Source organism: Polyodon spathula, chromosome 4 (assembly GCF_017654505.1).
Source record: "Polyodon spathula isolate WHYD16114869_AA chromosome 4, ASM1765450v1, whole genome shotgun sequence".
In the NCBI taxonomy this organism is placed as follows: domain Eukaryota; kingdom Metazoa; phylum Chordata; class Actinopteri; order Acipenseriformes; family Polyodontidae; genus Polyodon; species Polyodon spathula.
This window is the reverse complement of record NC_054537.1, coordinates 31,190,632-31,212,988: the sequence shown is the minus strand read 5'-3', so window position 1 is coordinate 31,212,988 and position 22,357 is coordinate 31,190,632. Positions and strand designations below refer to the sequence as shown.

Sequence of the window (22,357 nt, the reverse complement as noted above, 5' to 3'; positions counted from 1 at the left end):
CGTAATGTCTACGACTTAATTACGATTGCTGAATGTGTTTCCAGGCTACGTACGGAGTGGTGTTGACTTTGAATCTTAGGAGGGTCATATTACCCTGTATTATTCATTCACACGTTTTAGGCAGGCTGCTAATATCAATAAACATCACTAACCGTAGTTTTCACCGGCACGTACAGCACTTGCTTCTCTCCACCGCTGATCTCATCAGGAACCCCAAGCTGGAAACCTTTGGACTTGACCCAAAATTTAAACTTAGCATTGTCTGTGGAGCTGCACTCTGATCCATTTAGTAGCTGCACTATCCGGTCGTATTTTTTACGGGTCACTGTCTTCGTCTTCCCCGAATCCCCATATGTCCGGAGACACCAGTCCTGAAACTGGCGGTACATGTCCCGATCGCCCTCCATTATCCTAAACAGGGGACCAATGTGTTCCTTGTTTTTTTTTCCTTCTCGTCTGTTTGCTGTAGGTTACTTTGCACCTGTTCGCCTATTATTGATCACAAACAAATCTCTACGAGCTTGCTGCCTTAAAAGAGTGGCGCCGATTTGAGAACTACCGCACTAGAATATAAGGGGACCCCGCATCCAACCTCTTAATTTTTTTTATTGATCTGTCTCTCACAATGAGAAACAATTGGATCTCGGTCGCTTTTAATAGCCCCTCTTCTCCTCTCCGTGATCAGTTGCAATATTTAAGACCCAAGAATTATCCCAGTATCTTCATTCCACACCACAAGAAAAAAAAAGCTTATTTATGTATCCTTCTCGTTCTTTATTAGATTTCGAACCCAGGACCCTATTTATCTACCTGGTATCGGTTGCAACAGACGATGCAAATTAGCTATTGGCTTCTTTTTTTAAAATTATCCATGCGCTATTCTGTTTTGTGCTAGACTGTGCCTCTCCCCTCTCTAGTCCCCGTGCAGGATGAAATCTGAGCCAGGCAATACCCTGTCTTGTAACAATGCTTTTTGGCAGCTTTTCGTTTTTAACTGCAGTTCTGCTGTTTAACCCAGCAATATAATTAAATACAATCTCCCGGGGCTTCTATAATGTTCTCTGACCAAGTGTGCATTTCCCAATTACTTCTGCGTTCGGCTGCTTTATGACAGTACCCACTAAAATGTCCACTTCCTCAATTTCTGAATGCAGGACTGCGCTTGTCTATTTACTTTTTAGCTACCACATGGAGTTCTTGCAAAAATATATTGTATTTGATTTGTATTGTATGTTCTTGATTGTATTGTATGTTTTTGATTGTATTGTTGGGCATATACACCGATGTAGAATCCAAAATAGCTATAGCAAATCGAGTTATTTCTCCCCCTTGGTTGTAGGCTCTAGAAGAAAAAAAAAAGTATTTATGTCCGGTGTTCTGAATAAAAGAATACACTGGTTTGTAACGATGATATCCAAATTAAAACGAATTGTATAATATTTATACTTAACGTTCCCCTTTTTCGACGTGTCTCCGCCGAACCCAGTACCAGAAGAACCCCTCCTTTGTGAGAGAAATGATACCTGGCGGTTTCCCAAAGCGGCCACAATTAATGTTCCTATTTTTCGCGTCTAGAATCTATTCTTTTCATTTAAAGATGCGAAAACACGATTGTCAGCGCTTTTCAGGCAGTATACCCAGTCCCAACACTATACACAGATATCTCTTCTCAGATCTCTCTTATAAAATAAATGTTATTGGCTTGCTCACAGGACGACCAAATGCCTGCCTTCAGAAGTCTTCATAATCTTCTTCAGTTTCAAACTATAGTTGTGTAATATATAAAAAAAAAAAAAAAATCTAGACGGCATTCGTCCTCTCTCAATATCGGTCGTTTGCTTTATCGCCCTTTGTATAGCAGTTGCCTGCGGCAGGATAGAACCTTCCCTAACAGCCTCCCTTCTTTATACTCTATATTATTAGGTCTGGCGGCGGCTCCAGCCGGGACTGACAGTACGGGCTGAGTGAGAGCACTGCACAGAAACCTCTCTCCCTGAGTTCCAACCATCTGATTGGCTGCTGGGACAAAAGTTTCTGTGGAGACGGCTGAGCTGTGACGTCACAGAAAGAATTGTCCCATTTAGGGATCCGAGGAAGTGCGCATGCTTCACTTAGCAGGTTGGTTCATTGGAGCAGACCTGTGAGATCTTGCCAGCAGCAGTGTGCTGGCATAACAAGGTGGCGAAAGGAATAGAAACGTTTTACATGCGGTTTCCATGGAGATCTTGTAGAATGAAAGGGAAAATAGTACATGTAGGTACCACCCGTTTATGCATTGCGCAGCGTTATATTGACCTAAGGCTCTTTAACAACAGAACAACTACTCAAATGTTTAACAACATATTATTTAAATTCAGGACATTTATTGATAGCGGCCCCATTGATATTACGATGCATCATTAGATACGGAGGACCTGAACTATGGAAGAAACCAGTATTCTTGCAGGAGGGTTTCTGGAAATAGCTGTGAGATGGATATTAGTATATATAAGGAACTGGCAAATTCTACCAAGCGTAACCCAGAGCATTCGCACATGCAATGTGCCGCGTAATAATTAGTACAATACATTCGCCGTCGGTTTAGAGAAAATAGGCACATTTTAAAGCAACATGATTATTTGTTTTAATGCAAGACAATGTATTATTACGAATCACAATTAAATTCTGATGGTTCCATCGTTCAACAGGTTCCGTATAGTGAGTGGTCCGCCTTGTCATTTTTCACTATTCACAGAGGTTGATTTGTTGTAGTAAGCTACTATTAGTCATGAAATCAAAGTCTTTTACGGTTCTTTCACTGGTACACGAATTGCTGGAGAAGGATTGGAATACAGTTGTATTTATTTTATATAGCATCCGTTTTCTATTACTGATTTTTTAAATGTTATTTATTTTACACGCAGATCTTTTGCTGTACATTTTTAAATATCATTACAATATTATCCAAAAATATGTGTGTGTTTCATTTCAGTAAAGAACATACATTTTAAAATACTTATATTTTATTTTAGACTTTATTTTTCCATTACGTAGGACAGTAATTGGGCGCCCTGTTCCATTACTGGAGGTTTGGTTCAATCCAAAGTTAACTACTTTTGACTTGATTTCCTTATTATTAACCTGAAACACGGTGGAGCACATGGTTGACCAATAATAAAGGAGGGATAACTGTAGTAAATCAACAGAAGCATATGTATTTAATCAATGTGGTAGTTTGGTTAAAGCTCAGATCATCTTTTTTTTCTTATTACATTATATTCTAAATAATAGACGATACAATGTATGGGTTCAATATAAAGCCAAATATTCTATTTATAAAAAGTAAAAAATAAAAAAAGGTAACAAATTATGGAATCCCTAATACAGTATTCCTACAAATCTGGCCAATATATTTTAACATGTGAAAAACAGCCAAGTAAAAATGAAAGTATCAGCCAACCATTTAAAGATGCTATATCAACATGAAATAATCAAGTACCAAAATAAATAAATAAAGATGTAACATCTACAAAAAGGGCCAAGTTAAAAAAAAAAGGGCAAGCGGGGTTCCCACTCTCCCCTTGTAAAAGCACTGCCGCATGAAGTGCAGGGGGGTGGGTGAGCTGAGTTTGAATTGGGCACATTTAAATATAAAATTTAAATACAAAAGCATCAATTATTTTCCATGTTTTCTTATTACTTTTCCTCTGTTGCTGGGTTGCTAATCAGAAAAATAAGAGCTTTTTCTTCATTGCTAAACCTAGTTACAATGACCCTGGTCCCATTACAATTGCTCCACACACTGGAGGTGCATGTCCATCCAACCAGTCTGTGCAGACAGACAGTGTATACTGGAAGCTGTTCAATAGCTCAAATGAAGTGTTACTGGTTGAGATAGTGGCCACAGTTCTTTTGTGATGTGGGGGGAAGAATGTATATGACACAGTGCTCTTTGTTGCAACATTCAAAAGTTACAACTTTTTAAAATTGATAATTCATCCTAGAGCTTGCAGTCAGTGATGTTATGAAAGAAAATTAGCAAAATCATATGCTGTCTGCGGTAGGCAGCGCTGGAGACAATACAAGAAACTGATCTCTGAAATTGGAAGTGTTATTATACAGTAAGCAATAGCCTAATGCGCTACTTGCACTGTACCGAGAAAGCGAGATTGAGTCTCTTTGTGAAAGATTTGACATTGGTAACCTTCCTGAAACTATTTGGGCATACAGGGTATATAAGGAGTGGGGTGGGAATGAAGTTAAGGACCTATTGATAGGTGTGAGACCTATTGCTGTCTCCAGTGCTGAGTGTGAGCAAGATTTTTCACAAATGCATTTCATATGCACATCAGTGAAAGCACCCATGCTTATTGAAGCTATTTTCTTAAATATTGAAATGCTTACCTGAAAAATAGTGAATGCTAAATTGTTGATGGCTTGGCAAAGGATGCAGAGTAGCTGATAACACAAAAAGTAAGGAGGGGAAACACAAGGATAGCCAGTCAGATATGGAGGTTTTGAGAGCCTTGCTGGAAAAGTAGAGAACAAGAACTGTAATATTGGCGCGCGCCTCTCCCAAGCACTCTTAAGTGACAGTTAGGTAACAACAAAAGCTTGGTTACATTTTTTCAGTATTGTGACATTATATATGTCTTAAAGTACTATGACACTTTAGTTGTGGATCCATTTTAGCCTTTGATTCACTGTCCTTGTTGAAAGTCCAGTTTGCTTGCATTACTCAAAACAAAATGGATAGAAAATGTTGGGGTGGAGGTACGACAGAGTAGCCATACAGTTAACTACTTTTATTACATAATTGATTCATGTGACAGTTGTTACTGTGATGCTTACACCATAGCTGGTTGTTATTATTTATTTGTACAATATTGCATAAATACCGTAGTTATTGTTATTCGAACTGAACAAAGAATGGTTGTGGAGATTTCCATTACATGAGAGTAGATATTGAACTTCATGCTGATTTGAACTCGGCTCTCACCAAGATAAGCACAAACTAATACGTAGCTTTGCAGTAAACTAATGTGGTCCATCTGCATCTCCATCCATTTGCGTTGTTTTCCATCTGATGATGTAGATATCCTTCTGTCTGGTGTTGATTGCCAAAGTGTAATGCTGACTCCAGGGATCAGATCATTTTGCCTCCTCAGTGCATCAGCACACACAACGGCTGCAATGCTGGTTCTGGGGATCAACCCAGTGTGGTCTACCAGCGCATCAGCATGACAACCGTCTGGATTGAGCTAAGTAGGGTACATCTCTGGGGTCTTCAAGTGGGCACCTTCCATCCTCAGTGTTTCTTTGACTAGCCCACGACACCTCAAGAGGGCTCAACAGTGATTCTGGCATCCCAGCATCACCCCCCCCCCTCCATCCCCCACTCAGCTCAGCCCAGCTTACTTACCTGTACATCAGCATTGCTTTCTTTCTATTGTGCTTGAGATCCCCATCCAGAATCTTTCCATCTCAACCACAGCCAGTTTCTGCTTCTTTCTGCTGCTTCCGATAAGTTCTTCACTGTGCAGACTCTGAGAAACCAGGTTGTAGAGTGTGCCACAAATCCACGACAACCCACCTCCACTGGGTACACACGGACTCTCCATCCTCACTGTTCCGCTTCAGCAGCTAGTTGAGCATACCAAAGTTTCTTCCTCTCATACACCTCATCCAGAGCATCTTCCCATGGCACTGTTAACTCTATCAGATGAACAAGGCTTGCTGTCTACGCTCTTCAACCCTTCTACTGCTTGCTGTCTAACTTCTCCCATACAAACTGTGTCCTTTAGATCCCCGTCGTACCATCTCCCTAGACTTTTCACTGACACTGTTGGTATTGCCTCACCATTAATGTAGAACCTTTTATCTACTACTTTGCCTTTAATTATAGAGATGCTCCTTGATTTAGTGGGCTTGAATTGCATTCTTGCCCATTCAATGTTATTGGTTAATTTGCCCAATAAGCGGTTAGTGCAAGCTACGGTTGTAGTCATGGTTGTCATGTCATCCATGTATACTCGAATTGGTGGTAGTCGCATTCCAGAAGCCAAGCACTCTCCTCCCACTACCTATTTTGATGCCTTAGTAATTACTTCCATTGCTGTGGTAAAAGCCAGTGGAGAAATGGTACATCCTGCCATTATTCCAACTTCTAGGTATTGCCATGTAGTGCTGAATTCTGAAGAAAAACTAAATTGCAAATCTCCAAAGTAGGCTTTCACTAAATTTGTTATTGTCATCGGTACACTGAAAAAATCAAATGCTGCCCAAAGAAGTTCATGTGGCACTGAACCATATGCATTAGCCAAATCCAGGAATGTCACATGGAGCTCCTTCCTCTCCTTTTTTGCTGATTGAATTTGTTGCCAGATTACGCTGATGTGTTCTAAGCATCCTGTGAAACCTGGAATGCCTGCGTTTTGTACTGAAGTGTCAATGAAACAGTTCTTTAATAGGTAGGTTGACAATCTCTGCACAATTATGCTGAAGAAAATCTTGCCTTCTACATTTAATAGGGAAATAGGACGAAACTGACTGATGCTTGTAGAATCCTTTTCTTTTGGTATAAAGACTCCATGTGCTCAGCGCCATGCTCTTGGTGCAACCTGTTTTTCCCATGCCACTTTCATGAATTTCCACAGGATTCGTAGAACTCCAGAAGCACTCTTGTACACTCTGTGTGGAACTCCATTAGGCCCATGAGATGATGCCCTTGCTTTTTTCACAGCTTGATCTACGTCTTTCCACTTAGGTGCACAGTTCTCCATTTGGTATTCGGGTGGAATGTCTGAAGGAATTGTCATAGGCTCCTGCCTTTTTTAATCTGTATGCGTTTCCTACAAATATCTCTCCAGCTCAAACTTAGATGATTTTAGTGTGACATTTTTCTCACTGGTGAATAAGAATAAGGAGCATGAGGAGAGGGAAGCGAGGGGGAAGATGCTAGTATAATATTCTGTAATAATAACACTGAGATGCATCTCGACGGCAAAGATGAGCGAGCAAACCTGAGCAAAGGTGTACGGGTCTGTAACTGGAGAATATATCCAGAGGCTAAAAAAGAAAGCCTCTGGATATATAAGAAATGACTGGCATATTTTCTTATTCTGCTCATACTACCACTTTGTGTATGATTCTTGATTGTAGACTTGATATACAGCAGTACTCTTTGAAGTAAACGTGTTATGATTCTGAATGTGCAGTTCTTAAGAATGTTATTACTGTCATTGCATGTGCTTCGGCACCTCTCTGTACAAATTAATTACTGAACATGATTGTGTTGGATGTTATGCCCCCTTGCTGCACTTACTTATAAACCAAATAGAAACTAGAGTATTTGCACCTGGGCTAATCAAGGGGAAGTCTTTAGAGAGATGGGACAAATCCTGTAATTGTAATTGTTTAAAGCTGGCACCTGTCTGGACAGGGATGAAACATATTAAGTTCTATTTAGGGACGCAGGGGCAATTCGGGTTTTTTTTTTGTTTGTTTGGTTATTGTGTTGTGCAACTTACCATTTAAAAAATCATTACAAACAATAAAATTGAATAAAATTGTCATGATAGATCAAAGGAGGTTACATTCGATGTATCCATATGACAATTTTGAGCCATGAATACCACTTCCTACAAACCTGTTTTTTAGTAAGTGCTATCCAAAACACTGACCAGGTTCAGCTTTCTTTGTTCATAACAGAATCCAACAGGAATATTTGATTATGCTGTGATCTACTATCAAAATAAGGGGAGTACTGCAATACACATTCAGATAATTATTAATAGTAATAATTTAATAAGGTATGTAGATGGTTATAACACATTAAAAAAAAAGAAAATGGCATGTTAAAGCTGTATGAAGATGACCTGTTGTGCTGCAATCCAGACACATTCACCATAACTACCTGCTTCTAAAGGAATTTAAAAATAGAAAGCAAACACCTTTGCCTACTTAGTTTATTTTTTTAATTTTTATTAGTATAGTTATAATCAAAAACATCTCAAATGGCATATAATTAGGCAAAAATGTCATAATGTGTTTTAGCCAGTCAATTGTATTTGCACATATATTGTTTACATATACCATACTTTCACAATTCATACTGGAGCAGAAAAGGAGAAGCAGTATATGCCCCAATGTAACTTGGACAGATTTACAGAGCCACTTCATTAAAGAACTGTTATTATTAGTCAGTGCCTGCTTGTTTTTACCATTCAAACAAATTTCATAGTTTCACAAAGTTCCTGTCGACTTCCGCTTCAGTGCCGTTCCATTCATCCGTCAGTGCTTTTGTGCCATTTGTGTATTTAAATGAATTTGTGTATGTTGACGTGTGTGAGAGTTCATGTTTCCATTCACGGCTGTCCATCAGGATAAATGTAAGCTGTTGAATACACCTCATCGGCTATGATGTTCAGATATGCACGGGCATTGACTATACCCTCCAGGTGCATGCCCAAAACATCACTCCTCTACCAGAGGCTTTGATAGTTGGCTTAAAAACTTCCTGTGGCCCTCCTTGCTCCTATTTGTACCTTACTAGATGACCTGGAGGCCTGCTGATCAAAGTTGATATCAATCGCGACTGATTATCAGTTATTTTTTGAAGGCTTAACACTCTTTGAAGACACACAGTACAGTATTCTCAGTTGCAGTCACAGACACTAATGCAGCAATCAGTTTGGCACTGACTATCACATGTTCATTCTCAAGTGAGTTTTATAAAAATGTGCTTTGCCGTTTTTGTTAAACAAGATCTTCATTCAACGCTTACACAGTGTAAGTGTTTGCATATTTTAAAGTACAGTATTTCAGAATTAATCCATGCAATATATTTATTTTTCTTTCAAATGCAAATGTGTGCATTGAAAAGCAGTGTATAGCTATGTCCTCCTCCTTATTAATTTATGGTATTCTGAGGTCTAGGTTGAAATAACATACATGCATTAGTGTGATAGGACATAATTAGCTGATCATAAAGCGTTTGATTCAGAATGCCATTACTAAATGACCTGTGAGTAATTAGCAGTTATGTTACACATTTTATAAATTCAACAAGCATGGTTCTGTTGGCAGTTTGGTCAATACTGTATGTTTCCCACACTTGAATGCTTTATCTCTTATAATATATTAGCATTTTGTTGAACATTTTGGTACAATTTACTGTCACTCGCTTCTTTCTTTTAACACTTCAAATGAAACACTGCAGTTCCCATATGCAGTTGTGTTTATTTTGGTTTATGTAGCATATTAAAATAAACTATCAGGATGTTTAACATTAAATTCATTAAAATATGTCTCGTCATAGAATTGTATAGGATGAAATAAAGGTTTAAAAATACTTTATTTTCTATACATTACTGTGGCAGGCTGGTGAGTGGAAAGAGGCCCAGAGACAGACTGCAGTTCAAAAAAATAACTATTTTATTATAAATAAACACGAAAATCAAAGTGCACAATAGCAAAATAAAGATTTAAACACAAATAACAAAACACAAAACTTACAAAAATAAAGATTTCCAGGCTGGGCAATGCCTTCACTGGATTTACAAAATTCACCAACCCCAACCCCAACCTGTTTCTTGTTTTGGCATCCAATGGCATCCCTGAAATATTTTCAGGAATATCAAACATAAAATATCTACCTGCTGTAGTCAGTTTCAAGTGTGGAAGAGAGAGAAATGACTACTAACTGGGGAGAAAGTCACAATTAATGGGAGTCAAAAGATGATGGTAATCTTGATTACGATGATAATTTTAGCCAATAACCGATCAATAACTTTAAAATTATTTAGAGCCCAACCCCTCTGCACTGTACTCTGTGGTATAACACTGCTTATGCTTCAATTACCAACATATAACTACTTTTCATCAAAGGCAATACAAGGGTTGTACAGTAGTATCCTCACTGGATGAAGATATCGTGATTTGTAGCAGGTTTCTGGCATGTGTTTACAGTTCCTAAGCAGATCCAGCTCACAGACAGAGGCGATTCCACTAGGGTGCGCTCTTCAGCCACAGGTCCTAACCACTCTACAAAAGTGCCAGGCTCCTGTTCACAAGCAGTTATGAACCTGGTACACTGTGTTTTCTTTTGAGTGCATTACCTAAGTTACTCTGCAGGGGTCAGCCTTGCACTAACGCTTACCCTGTGCCACACATACCCCCGCAAAGTATATAATTGACACATACCAGGTGTAACTGTGGGACATTTGTACGGTCTCTACTATACCCGGTACTGTATCTGTAACAAGGTGTCCTATCAGGGATAATATTACAATGATTTACATTTACATCCCAGGGTCCTGGTGCAGGGAAGTCTGATTGATAAGCCATGACAGACTTGTCATATAGCTTATGGAATACCAGATTTAGTTGTTACATATGTGGGTAAATGTATGGTATGTGGTTAATTGTTTTATTTGTGGCTGAAACACTCGGTGCAGATTGGCCAGTTATTTAAACTGCAGGCTGTAAAATGTGCGATTCATACTCTCCTTATTGCTTATGTTGATCTTTGTGTTTTCCAGACTTCACTTTCAGTCAGATGCAGCCCATGGTATACAGTAAGTTAAATAGATATATTTGTCTTCCTCTCCCTACTCATTCCCTGTGTAACAAACAGTATGGCAGGCTATACAACATTACTTGGCAAAAAAAAAAAAAAAAAAAAAGCAATTACAACTTTCAGTCACTAGGTGGCATATTTTCTATGAAGAAAATGTCAGGCTCATGAGTGATGCTCAGTTTATTAAAGTAAGATTCCTTGGTGTTGGTTTACCACATAGTTTAATCTTAGCAGGCACACACACATTTTGTTTACCCTCTGCCACTCTGTCTGCACCAGCCTGAGGCTACTGTGGCACATGGAAGTAAAAAGGGTGCCTTTTTAAAACAATATTTTTGTTACACTTGGTATTTGGTTTGTATTTGTTTGAATTCTATTCAATATAAATATTGAATTATTGACTTTTGTGATATCACTTTGTAGTTTCTTTGATTAATTGATGTTAAATAAAATATATAAATTATGTTGGAATTGTTTTTTTTTTTAATTATGTCTCAATCCTAAAATTCTAGGTGATGCAAACCTTTGGCCATAGCTGTACAGTTCCACCTGTCAGCACAGCTCTGAACTGCTGGAGAGAACAATGGGGAACCAGTGTCTCGGCTGGGTTGTCTCCAAGATCGATCATTACCTCTTCGATAGGCAGGATAATAATGGTGTTAATCCCTGCCCAAAGGCAGCACAGAAAGTCCAGACGCAGGTTGCAGGGACATGCACAGAACACAATTATTTTCTAGGTAGTCAAATGTTGCATATTTAACTCACTCCAGATACACCCAAGACACATCTCCACAGCTGTCCACTTCAAGTTCATACTTCTTCTCGGTATCTTCTAGGTATAGGATACAGTTAGTACGTCATCAGAGAGTATTACCACCTCACAGAATGTTTTTATCACACAGACCTTGTCAACCCTCATTGGTTAGAAACCTCTTGAATCCCCAATAGGTTTTCTTGCCAGTTGTGGTTGTCATGGTTCACCAGAACCCCCAAGAGACCTCATAAGATCTTCATGACAGCCCCATATGGCTTTTCCCTCTGTTCTTATTGGTCACCTTAGCAATATGTAGTCTCTACTCTTCCTTTTTGCAAAATTGTAAGCTGTTGTGGTACAGTACATGATTTGGCCTATATTTTCAGGGATTGCATCATTATACCAGCATTCTTGTCACAAATTGCTGGATGTAGGCTTATGTGATCTTCCTATAAGGTGCTGATTTCTAAACTGGTACCTAGAATAGGACAGATGAAATCCATTCACGGGTGAACAAAACCATTTCTCCACAGAGGTGTTCTCACTGTAATTTTATGATTTTTAATACCTTTTTTTTCAGTAATTTGTTCTCCCCTTTCCCCTTTCTAGTCAAGTTGCTGCTGTTATGAGGGCTGTAAGATGACATCTGAAGACAATGCCCTTAACCTTTGCCCTTTATATGATGATGCTGATGTATAATGGTTTCCATGGCTACCTGTTTTCTGCAGACCTGTTTTGTTTGGTTGCTGAAAATGTGATGGTTTTCCTTTAGTATATATTTATTGTTTTTATTTATTTATTTGCATTCATCTGGGAAGTATCTGTTGGGTGACTGGGCAGAGTAGTTGTACTTTTCTTTGTGTTGCTATTCAAACTCGGTTGCTTTCTGAAGAACTTGAGTTTAACAAAAATGTATACCAACAGAATCATTGCACAATTATCACAGGGTTGAATGCTTTTTTGGATTACAATACCAGTAATGCAGTGATAGGTGGTTAAGAAGCGTGCTGTGTGAAATGCGTATTTGCAAAAACGAGAACAAAATCAATAAACAGTCATTATTGTATGAATGCCTGACTGCCATTTTACCATGAAAATAGGGTTGATAAACGATAATACTACATAAAATATTGCAATTGGAAATCTCTCATTCGCAAGTATGTATTATATAGATTTGGATTTGTTCAGTCAGCCTTGTGTGCTGTGTGGCCCTTCCCCTGCAATAATAGCACTGGTTCTGTATAGTATCCCTTCTTCTTTTCTGTTATGTCTTTCAGCACAATAGTATGAAACAACAGGAGCCAGGCCCAGGGAAAAGAAACAATGGCCCTCTGTCTCTAGCATTGAACCAGACAGGACTCTTCTGATAGATATCCTCACTGAAAACAATATTGCCAGATTATCTGGGCCATGGTACAGTAATGAAGAATGACCACAAAAACTAATTCAGGGATATGTTTCTGCATTCTTCTATTACACATTTGTCTCTGACTGTGTGTTGGTGCTTTTGCTTTTGAATCCCCTACCTTCAGGTCACGAATACAATTTCAAAACACTTCCCTCATTCCTGCTGGGCAGCTGTATGTACTGTACCAGTAGGAGGAATAGACATGGTCCAGTGACAGGGGGACACAATAATACAGTTCATACCATACTGCTACACCAATTCTTATTTACTGCTGTCAAGTTTTGAAGTGCAGCAAGTATAAGGGTCCATCTTCCCAATCATATATTTCAAGGCACAGCACTGAAAATTAATATCTCAGGTGGGGTCCTGCTGAAAAGGAAGCTAACTACCTACCAGAGACTGCTTTACAATACAAAATGCTCTTAAATCCTCTTGACTCCCCAATCCACCTGAAGTTTCCAAGTGAATATGTTAGGCAGCATCTGCCACGTACACCACCTACAGTCAAATTAATAAAAAAAAAAATTCTCACACAGCACTGGAAAGTTTGTCAGAAAGATGAGGCCTAATTTACAATGTGTTTCCTCATTTGGCCTATGCCTTGAAACCCAGAATTCCTGATGGTGCAAGCTGTGGGGCTACAGTGCCTGTCTCTTCTGGGTTGAAAGAGATACTTTGTTGTTATGCTTTTGCACTGGATCATACGATTAAAGTGATTGTAGCAACAAAATAATGTCATACATTTTCACGCCATTCTCATCCACTCACTAATTAAGGCTCAAATGTTTTAGCTATTTTTGCAGGCCTTCTGATAGTCTTGCACTATCATGGTCATGTCACCTGGAGAGTGAAATTGGCCATACCACTTTTTTTTTTTTTTTTCCTGTTAGCAACTAACCAGCTAATGACTGACATGCTTTGCAGTCAGTAAAACCTTTGGAAGGAAAGGTGTAACCAGATTTCCAGGAAGGCAAAGCAACTGAAAACTTGTGTTTAACTAGCATAGTGCGAGATGTTTTGATTTAGATATGTGCATAACAGATATATATATATATATATATTTAAAAAAAAAAAAGAAAAAAAAAAGCTTCAACCACTTTAGCCACATCTAAGAAAGTGTCAATCAATAAGTGAACCTGGAAGCTGTTAGTTGTAGTTCTAGTCACACTTTTGCCGGATTCCACCAAATTAAATCAGCTTGTATTTTTTGTTTTATTCAATTTTTGATATTCATTACTGTATACAACTCATCTCATTTGTTTTTCTAATTTACTATTGAATTGCAGTATCTTGCTTTGAGGACTGTCAGCACCATATACAACAACTGACAATGATGACTTGCAAGTCAACTGTATTTGCACATCCTAATTAATGTAACAAAATATTCAGCGATAAAAGGGGTTATAAGAGACAAGGAAATTGGTTAGCACTACTGAACTGAATTTTTTAAGGACATATATTTCATGCTTGGTCAATGTAACAGAGGTAGACCAAAGAATCACCAGTGAGGCCACTGTGCATTAGTTGGAAAACATTGCCAAAGCACCTTTCTGGTTAAAATAATACTAAAATGATTTATCATTAAGGTATAAAGTAGATGTCAGTTTTCTTACAAAGTGGAAGACAAGAGTACAGTAGTGGTTGTGATCAAAAAAACATGAACAGAGATGTGGGCTCTTTTAAACTCACAACTCAAAATGTTCATTTAAAGCTATATATCACTGAAAAAGTTGAACATTCAAAACTAACAAGTGAAATACAAGTTAAACATGTATTCAAAGCTCAAAACAACCACAGTTTGGCTCAGTAGAGTGAAGTAATTGCGGGACCTGCAGTGTATGAGTTTGCATGAATTTTGTATTTATTTTTCCTTTAAAGGAAAGAAGATGTAGAATATTTTACTCCAGATGTGGTTTTGCATAGGGTATTTCCTAATACCATCCACATATTTTGTGCTTGTAGTTGATGCAAAATCACATTGCCCCCCCAGTTATAATTATGTTGGCTGAATGAAATATACTGCGGTCCTCTTCATTTTCTAACTCAGGTCTTGAATAGCCCTAAGCGCTTCGAGCAGCCATAAGTATAATCTAGAAACAGCGGCATGTTAAATCACGCACCGCTCGGATGCAACACAAGAGAGACTCCACACTACGTCATTAGCGTAGGCACCCCGGTGAATGGAAAGGTGCGGCCGCGCTTATTAGCATTACGTACACACAGCAGCGCCGGGAAACGCAGAGCCAGAAGCAGGGAGAGCATTGCAAAAGGCGAAATAAAACCTCTAAAAACGCATCTTTTATAGCATTGTACGTGGATTTCGACAGGAAAAAAAACCGACTGAAGCATGAGCGAGGAGCAAACGTTGACGTTACCTTGCGAGAACCGTTCTGGTGAGTAGTGCAGTGCAACGTGTGGTGTTAAATGACCTTATACAATGCATTACCTCACAGGTAAATATCAGCTGGTTCGACTGACAGCTAGAATATGAAAAAATGACACCGTCTGCGGTGTTCCGTTATTAGCATTTAGTTTCCTACTGTCTGTCCCGGGATTTACTTTTTTCATTCTATGTGTTAACGGCTGTGTAGACCAATGTAGCTTTTTTTTCGCATTTTTGGTAGCATAAAAATCTGTTTGGCATTACTGTACTATGTGCTGGTGCTGCAGTGCACTGCGGTTTAAATAATGGCAATCTGACTCCCTAGTTCTGCAGCCTGTTGCCTGTTTGATTCCCATCCCGTTTCCGAGATGATGGAGATTTTGTATTAATTAATTAATTATTTTTTTTTTTTTTTTTTTTTTTTTTTTTTTTTTTTTTTGGTGCTCGGGATACATAGTATAGGGTCCGTTTTTTGACGTGAATCTTGGAGAAGGGGGAAAGGCCAGTTGTCAGAAATTCTAAATGTCCTGCTTCAGTTCTTTATGACGTGATGCTGACTGGGATTTTGTATTATTGTCTTTTTTAAAAAAAATAAAAAAGCAAAATAATGAATGCAATATAGGTCCCGGATACATAGTATTAAGAATATAATATAAACTACTACAACTACGACGATTATTAATAATAATGTTTGCATACAGAATTAACGTGTAATTTAAAACAGCGGACAAGATTATGTTCTTGGGCTGCTGCTGTACTGTATGTGTATTTCGTCGTACAGATAACATTAATTATTTAAATTCATTAGCTATGCACTAAATTAAAATACAGATTATGTATAAACACACAATTTATAGTGTTTAAATTGCATTTAATTCACATTCTGTTCTTTGTGTTATTGAATTCCTGTTGTGTGGGGTTTCAGTTCTGGGAAATCCGTGTTCTCATACTCGTTTATAAATAACGGTCATTAGGACTGAATTAACCCAGTACTGTGTATGACTATGAAATGTGTACCTATTAATTGTAGCTCATAGTCAGGAATCCAGTCTTCCTTAAAAATGAAAATGAAAGTGATAGTTAAATATACCATGCTGAAATTGTAAGTGACCAAATAATGTACCTAGTGATTAGTTATTTATTCACGCTGGATTTAACTTTTTGTTAATGTTAACCCAAAGGGGCATATATCACATGTCAGTTGTATAATACGTGTTTGTAAGATGTTCCTAGGAATTATTATTATTATTATTATTATTATTTTTTTTATGCATTGTGAGCTTGGTACTGTAGGCAACTGTGCAGTTTTATCTATCTATTAGGCCAGGAGCAGACATGGTGTAGAAGGGTACAGTATGTAAAATCCAACAGTAAAATATGGCTTCAAAGCGGTATAGCACAGCCCCAGGTCTAATCTGCATGGCTAACACTGTAAACAAAGTAAGAATGTCAGAATGAAGATGCTTTCCTATATGTCCAAGAATAGTGCTTTTTGTGTATAATGACTGTTGACAGCTTTTGTAATCAACATGTGCATGTCTAAGCAGAGGTATCTACTTAGTAGCTTTTAGGAAGGCAAAGTTCCCCCAAAGACCCGCTTCAAGCTATTAGTCCTGCTCTTTTTCTTGCTGGTCACATAAGATAGCCATACATTTTTTAATAGGAAAGATATATTTTAAACTTAGAACATATTCAGCTTTGTCTGCATGACAGGCTGCAGCAGTGCTGTCATTTTACTGTATAGTATGTTAAGGTTCTATGTTTGCTGACATTGCTACTACATTTTTTTGTGTGGGCCTGGTGTCATAGAGTTAGAGAAACAAGAGAAATCTCCTTATTTTGTTTCAGTGTTCTTCATGTCCTGTTGCATTTGAGTTACTGCTGGGTGGTTTTCTGCATGTTACAATAAAATTACAGATGAGGGTTTGGAGGAGTGCTTAACTTAGTCATGGTGCATTTGCAGCTGCTGCCTTTACATTCCTGCTTACTGTGTCAAAGGCTATTCTGAAAATCCATCTCAAATGACATAGAATAGATCACCAGGATATTAAATCACACATATACAAACCTAGAAAGACAGTTATTTGTCTGGGGAAAATAACACTACCGTATGTGTTGGAGGCAGGAAAAGTGCACCCTAGTAGAAGCAGAATCAACCTTAAGGATTACAAAAGGTCAACCACAGAAGACAAAGCTGGTCAATAGCCCTGTCAATGATGATGTTCGATATAATGAATCATGTAATGCATTCTTTAACAGAGGGGTCTACTGGCTCTTTTTAGCTTCTTTTATGTCCAGATAATTAATGGAGTGAATTGAGTGGAGACTCACAAGTCAATATTATATATATATATATAATATATATATATATATATATATATATATATATATAATATATATTTTATATATTTATAGTCCTTTTTTATAAAACAGGAAAAACTACTACTTTGAATGAAATGATACGGAAAGTTTTGATATGCCCACATGGGGCCTACCCAGTTGTTGTAAATTGAAACCACATACCTGGGTCGTACCAGGGTTGACCCGGGTCCCAGCAACCCAATTGAGGGTGTGGGTCGACATGCTTTGACCTGGGTTGAGCAAGACAAAATGTGTGACGGACATTCAGAAGCCGATGCAATAACAAACAGCCACGCCTGCATGAAAGTTTAACTTCCTCAGGGAACGTTTCTGTTTCACAATGTTTTTGTTGTTTGAGACACTGTCATCCAGGGATGAAGAAATGTCTGCCACCCAGGTCAACCCCGCTTTATCAAAAGCAGTGTGAAATTGCATAGCCGCCCCTGACCCAGGTAGGTTCCAACCCGAGTAGAGCATTCCAGTTTGAAAGGGGCTTTAGATTCTGAAGATATATGGGGGGTTCTGTCTGTCCATATATTTGCCCATCTGTTGTAACACTGGTATACTTGTGATGGAGTACAAAAACTCTTTTATGTATTACGAATATGACTTCAAAAACTTGACCTTATTGCTACTGTGAAAAAATCTGGGTTTATTTTAGAAATAAATACACCTGATACTTCCTAATTTACTAGAAGTCATCATTTCAGAGCAGCACTTTATCAGTCCGGCTCGTTACACATCAGAGCCTTGTCTGTACATTATGAGGTTACTAGCCTGCAGATGCGGGATCCAGTAAAAGCTGTATTGCAGATATGCCTATACTTTAGGATACTGTGAGCATGCAAGATGAATACCAGGTTATTTTGGTAGTATTTTGTGTTGCTTGTTTTTGTGTCCAGGCTGTCTTAATAGTTTAAAAAAAAAAAAAAAAAAAAAAAAAAAAGACTGATGGTGCTTTCTTATGTAAGCTGGTCAGCCTGAAGTAGTTTAACAATTTTCTGTAGTATTGATGGCAAAAATAATAACTTTTGAAGGCTTACTTCAATATGTGCCACTTTCTGCATTTATTCATATTTTGAAAGAAAACAGATCTGTACATTTCAGGCTGTAATATACAATAACCCTTTGTGTTTATGCTTTCCATCACATGAAATCCCCTCATATCAACTGTGCAATCCAAACTGCATGGCTGCTGAAATTATTTACCATAGTTAGTATTAACATTTCCCTATTAGGTATAATATCCTTGGAATCAGAATGAGGTACCCATATTACCATAGTAGGGATGAGATGTTTGAAGTGAACTGTTATTGGTTTCAAGGCTGTTCTCAAGTACTCACAGGGGTGGCCAAGACCACATTCCAGCTCTTTGGCACTTCATATAAAACTTTTTTTTTTATTTTTATTTTTTTATTTTTGTTTTAACGTGGGAAGAGTTCATTCTTGTGTACCAGTTGCCTGATGAGTTGGTACAGCCAAGTGTTTTTTTGTCATAGATATCACCCCACAGCCAAGTGTTTTATGATCATTTTTACAGCACAGTCTTTACAGTGCTGTAAGTCTTTACAGTATATATACATTATATAAGATCGTTATAGACATATATATATATATATATATATAGAGAGAGAGAGAGAGAGAGAGAGAGAGAGAGAGAGAGAGAGAGAGAGAGAGAGAGAGAGAGAGAGAGAGAGAGAGAGAGAGAGAGAGAGAGAGAGAGAGAGAGAGAGAGAGAGAGAGAGAGAGAGAGAGAGATTTAGAAGTACAAAGAATAACTATTAATCATTCACATCATCTCCTTCTATTTACAATACATTATATCTACTTTTGACATGTATATGTCCATATAATAAACTTGTCTGTTTCACTATCACACTAATATAATGAAAATGAAGTGGTATAAAACAAAATACAGTCACTCCTATTTAATAGATTATTCAGTACATTAACATACAAAGATTACATGGGGCGTTTATGCATGCATACACTTCCAAAAAAACATATTTCTGAAGTTTAGAATATCGGAAAAGTATTTACTTACACAGATTAGATGTTTTTGTTGTCCTTTGAAATATAATATTAGAAAAATAAATAAATTGTTGGACTGAGAAAACCTCAGTGCAGGTGATGTGGAACCGTGGGTCTGAGAGAGTGACAGCTGCAACACCAATCAAAGCAACTCCCTTCAAAGTGAACATCCTGTCAATTAAGTGATGGAAGTAAACAGAGACAAGTCTGACAAGTTCGCAAAGGGCTTGACTGTCTCCCTACAAAGTTTGGTCCATTTTAGTGACAGATTGCTGTAGTTGCACAGCTAAGAAAGGACACGCAGCATATCATTGAACATGGCCGATGGAGGCTACAAAGGTGTTCAAGCATTTTACAGCACTCACTGTATTTTACAACCACCTATTTCTATGTGTCACCCCAGGATGACTATAGATAGGGTGCAGGAATCCTCAACTGTAGAATGTCTTTGGAGCCTTATATAATACCAGAGGCATCACTTAGAGTCTGATGTAATAAGACATATCTACACTTGGTCTACTTTGTTAATTTATATGTAATTAATATCCTGGATGTTCTAATTTTCCCGTCTCAATTTTATATTATTAACATTGTGTTTTTTTGTCACATCATTATAATGTTTGCACTGTTTATTTTAAATAAATTAAAAGAGCAAAAAAACTTGTCAAATTACTTAGACTCCTGTAGACAAGTAGCAATTGTAATATTATCTTTTTCTATTTTTGAACCTAGGAGTTCAGCATTCGTTTATGAAAAACTATTTCTACCATCTAAACACACTGCATCTCATATTGTTTAGGAGAATGTCCGTTTTATGTACTTGTAATGTTGTCTTTTTCATATAAAACATTTGAAGTGGTTATAGACAATGGGATAATTAAATTATCCTTAATTGTCTCGTACTTCCATTCTCAATATAAATCTCACATGTATTTTAAGTACTAACAGATTCCAAATACACATGAATGAAATAGCAATATATATATATATATATATATATATATATATATATATATATATATATATATATATATATATATATATATATTAACAGTTAACAGTTCTTTAACCACAGTATTTAACTGCGGAGATTCCACAGCAAAGATCTAATTTCATGCAATAAATTATTATTGCAATAATCCAGTGACTGAGATTTGTTTCTACATGAGGGATATAAGTATTCACTTTTAATGAAGCTTAATTATACAGTACATTTTCCTTGGTTTTCAGGAACAGCACTAGAAGCATATACATTTCATGTTTTAAAGCATATTTGGAATACCGTAGGTGGACTTTCTTCTTTTAAGACAACAGCCGATGTATCAATACCGTTGATATCAAAATGCCTCTAAGTTTAACAGAGACCATTCTTCTGACTCTCATATAAAGAAACTAGTGCTTTTCCAGGCAAAGTCTAAAAAGCCACACAGCTACTGTAGGATGTTGAGCTCAGCACATGATGTGTTGAGGTTCACTGTAAGATATCTCTATGGTTACCAGTTGAAGTCGCTTAAGAGTGCATCACTGAAAGACGTGCTTTAGATTACTGGGCTTTTCTATTATAGCATGCAGTGTAGCAGTCTAGCACTCTGGTTCTTGGGATGCAACTTTCAGGAATTACTGCACCTTTAGGTTTTTAATAGCTCTATTTTGTGCATACTGCCAAAACATTCTGTTGTCTTCTGGATAAACGCCTGGCTCAGGGCCGTTTCTATTATATTTTCATTGTAAACAAAAGATGCTTGGGAATGGCTGGTTGCTTATTTATATTATGGAGCATATTCATAAAACATCATTACTCTGCCACTAAATGCACTTGAGTCTATGCGTTTTTGAGTAATGTCTTGTGTGTCTACTATAGATTCAATATAAAAGCAGACATGTAACACAAGTGCAAATCAGTGTGTTACAGTTATATTAGATTTTAATATTGCCAGCTTTGGAGGGCATACTGCTAATACCGTACTCACTGTACAATACAAAAGAGAAGTAGAACCAGAGGTTTCTTGCATTTTTGTTTAATTATTACCTCTAGTTTTAAATAATAATAATGCTGATCATAATTTGGTTTGGTGTATACAGTCCTAAAGCTGGAGGGTATATGTGCACTGTTTCTCTACTAAAAATATTAGTGCTGTGATTTTGTAGCTATTGTAAGCCACACGTAAAAACTGGAAACGCATCCATAGGGAGTCTAGACAACACTAGTCAATACTGGTATGAGATTTTGATTAACTGCACCAGAACATGGAAGCTGACTTCTGCCTCAGCTGGCCTTGTCTGGCCCTGGTTAAGACAAATGCGTTTCAGAGGTTTTTCAAAATGTGACCAACATCGGAAATTCTTGTCTTGCATCAAAAGGTCACTGGGATGTTGTGATTTAGTACTGTGCTGTGTTTTAAAGAATCACATAGCAGTACCACATTAAGCACAAAAACTGCCCAAGCAATGGGTGCTGCAATTGAAAGAAAGTTACAACCTAAAACACGGTTCATTTGATCAGAAAACAAAAATGTTTTTTCGGCTGTTCCTGCTCCGATTGTTGGAGACTTTCACTTTTTTGTATTCCGTCCTCAGTTTATTTGCTACATGCCTGTGGTAGAGGTCTGTGTGATACTTTTAAATTATCCATTTCCCTGTAGTTATTGCATTCATCCCACACCGCGTTTCCGTCATGAAGCAGGAGTATTGCCTCATTATTAAGTTTAAGATTATTACATTTTTTTATTTATTTTTGGCTTTTGCTTCACCTTATATTTGCTGTACTGGAGAGAAACAGTATTGGGTGACAAGGAGGGAGTTAAAGTGCAAACACACATGGGAATGTGGCTGGAGCCGACAATTGAATAAATGATTAGTTAA

General features: G+C 37.6%; 2 protein-coding genes across 7 annotated transcripts in view; one reads left to right on the top strand and one right to left on the bottom strand.

Annotated features, from left to right (window-relative positions):
* The window catches only part of LOC121314419 (nucleolar protein 4-like), an 88,159-nt gene extending 86,188 nt beyond the window's left edge, over positions 1-1,971 (bottom strand). For 2 of the 3 annotated variants that reach the window (XM_041247677.1, XM_041247679.1), the window contains exon 1: positions 153-1,971. In XM_041247677.1, the coding sequence (XP_041103611.1) occupies positions 153-407 (255 nt within the window). In that variant the 5' untranslated portion in view covers positions 408-1,971. The remainder of the gene's footprint in view (positions 1-152) is intronic. The other variant, XM_041247678.1, reaches the window with a different exon arrangement.
* Positions 1,972-14,900: 12,929 nt separating this feature from the next.
* The window catches only part of dtna (dystrobrevin, alpha), a 97,777-nt gene continuing 90,320 nt past the window's right edge, over positions 14,901-22,357 (top strand). For 2 of the 4 annotated variants that reach the window (XM_041247660.1, XM_041247658.1), the window contains exon 1: positions 14,901-15,113. The gene's annotated coding sequence lies outside the window, so the exon portion shown is untranslated. The remainder of the gene's footprint in view (positions 15,114-22,357) is intronic. The other 2 variants (XM_041247676.1, XM_041247675.1) reach the window with 2 other exon arrangements.